Source organism: Microtus ochrogaster, chromosome 2, assembly GCF_000317375.1.
Source record: "Microtus ochrogaster isolate Prairie Vole_2 chromosome 2, MicOch1.0, whole genome shotgun sequence".
Taxonomy (NCBI): Eukaryota; Metazoa; Chordata; class Mammalia; order Rodentia; family Cricetidae; genus Microtus; species Microtus ochrogaster.
This window is the reverse complement of record NC_022010.1, coordinates 42,565,795-42,573,944: the sequence shown is the minus strand read 5'-3', so window position 1 is coordinate 42,573,944 and position 8,150 is coordinate 42,565,795. Positions and strand designations below refer to the sequence as shown.

The 8,150-nt window shown below is 41.9% G+C and overlaps 1 protein-coding gene across 1 annotated transcript in view; it reads right to left on the bottom strand.

Moving 5' to 3' along the window:
• The window catches only part of Snx4 (sorting nexin 4), a 61,440-nt gene that overhangs the window by 12,160 nt on the left and 41,130 nt on the right, over nucleotides 1-8,150 (bottom strand). Inside the window, exons 7-9 of the mRNA XM_005344865.2 lie at nucleotides 8,036-8,108; nucleotides 3,390-3,451; nucleotides 1,257-1,322 (exon numbers count right to left, since the gene is read on the bottom strand). Of these exons, the coding sequence (XP_005344922.1) occupies nucleotides 1,257-1,322; nucleotides 3,390-3,451; nucleotides 8,036-8,108 (201 nt within the window). The remainder of the gene's footprint in view (nucleotides 1-1,256; nucleotides 1,323-3,389; nucleotides 3,452-8,035; nucleotides 8,109-8,150) is intronic.

The following is an 8,150-nucleotide window of genomic DNA, read 5'->3' as shown; positions in this document are numbered from 1 at the left end:
TTTGGAGCCTGTCCTGGAACTAGCTCTTGTAAACCAGGCTGGTCTCGAACTCACAGAGATCTGCCTGCCTCTGCCTCCCAAGTGCTGGGATTAAAGGCGTGCGCCACCACCGCCCAGCTCTTTTCTTTATTTAATTTGAAAATTTTCATAGAAAAAAATGCATAAAATTTATCTTCAAAGGAATTTTTTGAGGCAGGGTCTCATGTAACTGTCCTCAAACTCCCTGTGCAGACAGAGTTGACCTTGAACTTCTGGTTCTCCTGCCTCCACCTTCCCGCGCCCCACTTCAACTGGTTTTACATGGTGCTGGAGATGGAACCCAAAGACTTGTGCACGCTAGGCAAGTACCTTACCAACTGCCCTGTATCTCCAGTCCTGGGACAAGGTGTAAGTGAACTTCAGGAAAATTAGGTACATGTGCGCTGTATCAACCATCTCCAGCACGTTTTCAGCTTCTCTACTGGATGAGGTCCTTATGCAGCATTAACTTCTATCAATTTAAAATTAAGAGTTCTTTTTCTATTCTAGGCATGCTGACACACAGCTTGAATCCCAGCATTTGGTGTGCAGAGAGAGGCCAGGCTCATTTACATAGTGAATCCCACGACATCCAGGACTATAACTTAAAAAAATAAAAAAATTAAAAAGTATCTTTTCCTCTATACATTCTCTTCAATACTGTCCTAAAAGCTACAATTTTAATTTTATTATGGTGTATATAAAAGATCTGAATACGTTTATATATTTTATAAAAATTGAATTATGTTTTATGTAAAGTGAGATTTGGGTCAGAGGTTTTTTTTTTTCTTCTCTGTGTAGCAATCTATTTTTCCAGCAGTGCTTTTAAAGTTCACTATAGAAAAGTATGCATCTATTTTTGGACTTAACTGTCTTCAATTGAACTCTTTTTTTGTTTTTTCAAGACAGAATTTCTCTGTGTAGAACTGGTTGTCCTGGAACTCAGTCTGTAGACCAGGCTGGCCTCATGGAGATCTACCTGCTTCTGTCATCCGAGAGCTGGGATTAAAGGCGTGCATCACCACCACCTGGCTACAAATTTTTATCTTTACTTTGTTACTGTATGAATTAGACAGTTTCAGAATACATGTATAAACCAATCTTGCCTTCCTAGAGAAACAAATTCTCTGTATACATGCAAACCATAACTATAAATGCCAGTTAACTTGATATAAACCGGCGAGTACCCAGCACTCCCCACTGAGCAAACCCAGCTACATAGTTCTTAAGTTACTCACACGTCCATGTGGTGCCCGGCACTCTGCAGCCCATCGCCCATTTCTTTTTCGATGGCACTCCACTCACTGGAAGAAACAAGGGAAGCGCTATGAACTGCTCTGTGGGGTATTACTCCCAGCTGTGTTCACAAGATCCTTTTCTAGCTAGGACCCACAGGTGGGTTATTGTCGTTGACTCAAGTACACTGATTTTCCCCTTAAAATTTCATAATTAAAGGTAAGAAGACAATACACAAAGCTAGGGCTGCAGCTCAGTCAGTACAAGGCCTGCCTACCGTGTTAAACATGGTGCACATCCGATACCCAAACACTTGAAAGATGGGGGCAGGAGAACCACATGTTCAAGGTGGTTGATTTTGACTACAGAAATTTAAGGCCAGCCTGGCTACATGAGACTCTATCTCAAAAAACAACAAAGAAACAAAAATAATAAGGAAAAGGACCACCCCTCAGAAAGAAAATTTACAAAAGAAAAGAATTTAAAGCTGGGATTGGGATGGTGGCACAAGACTTAACACCAGCACTGCAGATACAGAGGCAGGCAGATCCTGCAAGTTCTAGGTTTTCCTGGTCTACAAAGTGAGTTCTAGGCCAGCCTGGGCTACACAGTAAGACCCCATCTCTAAAGACCTGGGTTTGAGTCCCAGCATACACATGGCAGCTCACAAATGGTAGCTCTAGTTCCAGAGGAACTTTGGGCCTCCATAGGCACTAGGCACATATACACATTTGCTGGCAAAACACTCCTAATATAAATAAACTAAAAATTTAAGTAACCAAAACATACAAGTCACACACACACACATATATATATATACCACCCTCCCCACTTTGGTACTGAGGGTTGAACCCAGGGCCTCATAGACTAGACAACTGTTCTAACCCAGAGATATACTTCCAGCCCTTACACAAGTATTCAAATTACTGAAATATCATAAGATTCAAAAACTCATCTTGCTAAAGTCTTCATAAATCATAAATGGAAAAAAACAAAGAAAAGAAAGAGAAAGTATCCAATTCTATTAGACAGTGGTTTCAGTGATTCATTCTCTCCAGGCCATCAGCAGAGAAAGTAGGAGGCCTTTGTCCCTTCAGTCAGGAGTTGTTGTCATTCAACATGCAGAATTCTCTCAACACTTGTGTTTATGGAATGGCTTTAAAATGAAAGCACTTACTAGACAAGAGAAAGCTGTTAGTACAGGACATCACTGAATCTGTAAATCTCAACACTTGAGAGTCAGACATGTGTGGATTGTTGCAAGTCTCAGATACGCCTGGGCTACAACATAAGGAGTTCCAGGCCAGCCGAAGCTACAGGGTGAAACCCTGTTCCAAAAGAACCAGAAGGCGATGGAGACGGCTCAGTGAGGAAAGAGATTATTTACCATGGGAGCCCGTGGGATCAGAGTTTGGACAGCTGGGACTCCTCTACATGACAACCTGCTTATGATGCCAGCACTTGGGACACAGGGAGAGAGCAAGCTGCCTGGCTAGACTAATCTAAACTAGTGAGCTCTAGTGTCAAGGAAGAGAACCTGCCTCGATGAATAAAGTGAAGAACAATCAAATGATACCCAATGCTAACCTCTGTTGTGGGATTTTGTACACTGTGTGAAGATGTCTTGCTGTGATTTATGTGATAGAAAGCTGAATGGCCAATAGCTAGGCAGGAGAGTTAGGCGGGACTTCCAGGAAAAAGAGGGGAACTCGGGATCATTCTAGGTGCACAAGAGAGACACCAATGAGATACAGAGAGACATACAGAATGAAAGAAAGGTAAAAAGTCATGAGACAAAACATACATTAATATAAAAGGGTTAATTTAAGTTAAAAGAGCTAGTGGGATAAGCTTAAGCTAAGGCTGAGCTACAATTAATATTAAGTCTCTTTGTTATTATTTGGGGCTGGCAGTCCAAAGAAAAATCTTACTACAAACCTCTGGATTCTACACACATGTACATACACTTCAACATGTACATACCATTCAACACATGCACCTACTCACATGTGAATACACACGCTCCATTAGAGAATATAAATAAATAAATCGTATTCTCCTGACTCATACATTATAAGAGTTTTAAAGCCAAAAAGTCAATTAGAGCTAAGTGTTTAATTCTGAAAGATACTTACCTAAAAACTCTTCCATAATTCCCATGTACTTTATACACACCATAGAGTCGATCTGCTACTCTCTGAAATATTTAACAGAAACTGGTATTAGGTTGAAGTTATACACAGATTACTTTTTAAAAACCCATATACTTTTTTTTTTAAGGCAGGATTTCTCTGTAGCTTTGGATCCTGTCCTGGAACTAGGTTGGCCTCAAACTCACAGAGATCTGCCTGCCTCTGCCTCCCAAGTGCTGGGATTAAAGGTGTGTGCCACCACCGTCTGGCAAAAATCCATATACATTTTTAAGAGTCAGAGGGGAAAAAAAACAATCATCATGCTTACCAGGAAAGAAAAGCACCCTCCAAACCACATGACAAACACAGAACTAGAGCAGCCTGACATGTTTGCTGTGCTGCTACAGTCCTTTTTAGCAGTTTTTCTGGTTTGCCTTTTTCTTTTTGTTTTGTTGAGACAGGGATTCTTTGTGTAGCCCTGGCTGTCCTAGAACTCACTCTGTAGACCAGGCTGGCTTCAAATTGACAGAGATCCACCTGCCTCTGCCTCCTGAGAGCTAGGACTAAAGGTGTACTTTGCCCAGCATGTTAGCACTAGTTTTAATCACAGCAAACGAAGTAGCTGTATACAATCAGAGTCTGTAAGCCTCCTTTCCTGTAGCCTTTCCAGGATTACGATGCTGCAGAAAGCATCTCTGAAAGGCACCTTTCCCCCTTCAGACTGTTTCCTTATGAGCAAGCCTGCAGCAGAAGACACGTGACAGCACCATCCTGATTATCCCCTCCCCTCCTGCTGTGGGGCTAAAATTCCTTACTGAAGGAGAAGTGGACAATGGAAAAGGAAAGAGTCTATGGCGAGCTATTAGATGATGAACTTGAAGATCTGGATACACACAGATTTTTCTCCTTTGAGTTTCCTAGCAGATTTCAGAGATTCAGAGATTTAAAATTCCTAGCTGGGCCCAGTGGCTTGTGCCTCAGATTCCAGCACTGAAGGGCAGAGGCAAGTGCATCTCTGTGAACTTATGATAGTCTGGTCTACAAAGTGAGCCCCAGGCCAGCTAAGTCTACACAGTGAGACCCTGTCTCAAAACAATAAAGACTCCTGATAAGTGATTTCCAAAGAAGCTGTGTGATTCTTTCCGACCACCCTCTCTAACTATGCTGCGAACACCAGATATTACCACATCTATAGACAACCAAACAATAAATATTAAATATGATGTCAGTAACTATAATTTACATCTTTAGAATGTTAGCAAAATAAAGTTGTGTTTTTAGAATATTAACAAGGTTATATTAAAAATGGGATTCTGCCTGGAGAAGAGGTAACAGAATACAACAGGAAATAGAACCATGTAGTTGAGTTCAAGTTCTTTCTTTGTTTAAAAGATTTATTTAGGGGCTGGAGAGATGGCTCCGCAGTTAAGAGCACTGGTTGCTCTTCCAGAGGTCCTGAGTTCAATTTCCAGCAACCACATGGTGGCTCACTACCATCTCTAGTGGGGTCTGATGCCCTCTTCTGGCATAAAGGTATATATGCAGATAGTGCACTCATATATAAAATAAATCTTATAAAATTTTTGTAAAATTTTAATTTTTACTTACATGTATATGTGTTTTGCCTGCATGGACGCCTGTGCATCATGTGTATGCAGTCTAGAAGAGGGCATTGAATCCCCTGGAAACAGAGATATAGATGGTTTTGAACCATCCTGTGGGTGCTGGTAACTGACCCTGGTCTTCCACAATAGCACCAGGTGCTCTCAACCTTCCAGCCCTATGAGTGCAGCTGCTATGTAGAGCTGCGAGACTAGAGTACTCCAAACCTTTATACTGTGTCTTTCAGATAAGGACATGACCTCCATCAGGTGACTCTGCTAACCAGGGCAACTCACTGAGTGTCTGTTATCTTCCCATCCTTTGCCCATGTATATCTGTGGGTGGCTAAGAGAATGGGCTCCTGAGGCAGATTTACAGTCTCATTCTGGTCTCCACATCTGTCTACTGGGAGGTACTAGAGCCCATTAATTTCACTTGCCTGTTTCGGACTGTGTAAAATGGAGCGACAGGACTGTCCCCACAGGGTCGTTAAGGGAGGCTATCCTAACATGTCTAGCATCACAGTACACAAGTAATAGTCAAGGAAAAGTGTTAAGTTTTAATTTCCTTTAGCTCACAGACCAAAACTGACCCTTCTTGGCCCTGAGGCCACCTGCTGTTTAGTAATTCTGTTTACTCAAGTATTTAATTCATACCTAGCTGTAATGTAACTTTTACCTTTACATGTTTTTTTTTTTAAGTTATTTATTAAGTATATGGTGTTCCACCTGCATTCATGCCTGCAGGCCAGAAGGGGACATCAGATCTCATTACAGATGGTTGTGAGCCATCATGTGGTTGCTGGGAATTGAACTCAGGACCTTTGGAAGAGCAGGTAGGGCTTTTAACCACTGAGCCATCTCTCCAGCCCCCTATACATAGTTTAAAAAGAATTATCCTCGGGCTGGAGAGATGGCTCAGAGGTTGAGAGCATTGCCTGCTCTTCCAAAGGTCCTGAGTTCAATTCCCAGCAACCACATGGTGGCTCACAGCCATCTGTAATGCGGTCTGGTGCCCTCTTCTGGCCTTCAAGCATACACACAGACAGAATATTGTATACATAATAAATAAATAAATATTTAAAAAAAAAAGAATTATCCTCAACAGAAAAAAATAATACTTCCACTTTTCCTTTAAGCAGTTTGTACCTTGCCCTGTCTTAAACAGCATCTGAGCTATCTTCTACAGCTGACACTGCCGCTAGGAAAAATCCATGGAGTTTCTGTGTGAGTTTTCAAGCCCCCATCCTTGCATCCTGTCACTCGACTGTGACTGTTCGTGTCTCAGGACCTTTCTCATATTTCAGAACACTACTTTAAAACCCAAGTCAATCAGAAGGTATCACATGGTTCCACTGATATAGTAGAACTTTAACTTGACTCATACTCAAGTGTAATTTCAAAGTAATGAAAGACCTAGAAATTTCACCTCATTGACCAGAAACCCTTTTAACTATTCAGTTCTTACTCCTAAGTAGGGTATAATAGAGAGAGCCACCCACTCCAGTTGACTTACTTTTTTCTTTTTTCTTTTCTTTTGCTTTTTTGAGACAGAGTTTCAGTTCTGACTGTCTGGGAACTCACTTTATAGAACAGGCTGGCCTGGAATTTACAGAGATCTGCCTGCCTCTGCCTCCCAAGTGTTGGATTAAAGGTGTGCGCCACCAGTGCCACCACCACCCAACTTACTATAACTATCTTAGCATTTAAGGAGTCTATTGGACCCAGCACTCGGGAGGCAGAGGCAGGCAGATCTCTGTGAGTTCGAGACCAGCCTGGTCTACAAGAGCTAGTTCCTGGACAGGCTCCAAAACCACAGAGAAACCCTGTCTCGGGGGGAGGGGGGGAGGAGTCTATTGGGGCTGTGTTGGAACCTTGGTCTTTAGTGAAGTGTACAATTTTATGGGGATGCTGAGAATTCAATTTAGGTCCTCGTGTTTTCAGGGTGGGTACTTTTTACCCACTGAGCCGTCTCCACACTTGTAGTCTATCTTACGGTGTCTGTTGACAGAGATGGAGGTCAAGGCCTTGTACAAGTTGGTCACACACTTTACCACGGAGCTACATCCCCCAGTCCTACTTTTCTGTACTATCACAGAAAATTTCAAATATTATGAAAGTACGGAAAAGCACAGTTCAGTGGCAGAGTACTTGTCTAGCATTCATGCATTCATGAGGTCCTTTGAGTCCCAGGACTGAGACAAACAAACAAAGAATACAGAGAAGGACTGGAGCGATGGCTCCACAGGTAAGAGCACTGGCTGCTCTTCCAGAGGATCAGGTTCAATCCTAGCACCCGCATGGAAAAACTCACAATCATCTATTACTTTGCCAATTCTAGGAGATTCAACACATGGAAATTTTTTTTAAGTTTTTTTTTTTTTTTTTTTTTTTTTAGTTTTTTGAAACAGGGTTTGTCTTTAACTTTGAAGCCTGTCCTGGAACTCACTCTGTAGACCAGGCTGGCCTCGAACTCACAAAGATCTGCCTGTCTCTTTCTTCCAAGTGCTGGGATTAAAGGTGAAACCACCACTGCCCGCCTATATTTTTTAAAAAATGTATAAAGACCAAAAACGTGTACATGTACTTCCTGGCATCCAGCTTCAATAATTATTATACAGTCAACCTAGTTCCATCTAAAACTGCACCACTGTACACTAGGAAGAAATCAATGGGCTCAAATTCTTCAAACTGTTTCTCTTTTTCTTTTCTTTTCTTTTAAAGATTTATTTATTATGTATACAATGTTCTGCCTGCATGTAAGCCTGCATGCCATAATAGGGCATCAGATCTCATTATAGATGGTTGTGATCCACCATGGGCGCTGAGAATTATACTCAGGCCCTCTGGAAGAACAGTTAGTACTCTTAACTGCTGAACCATCTCTTCAGCCCCTGTAAGCTGTTTCTAACAGAAAAGCCTTCCCATACCTCTTAGAAGGCAGTTTGGTTATGAATATACTAGATTTAAATGTAAAACCAGTCAAGCATGGGGACTAGGTGACAAGTGCAGTCTGTAGAAAGTGTCGCCGAGCTCTGGATCACTTACAGCTCTGACTCGAAGGAGATGGGAGATGACGGACTGCAGCTCATCACTGTAGTGCTTCAGTTCAGTAAACCTCCTGAAACAGGGAACAAAGCATCACTCAGGAAAACACGCAGAG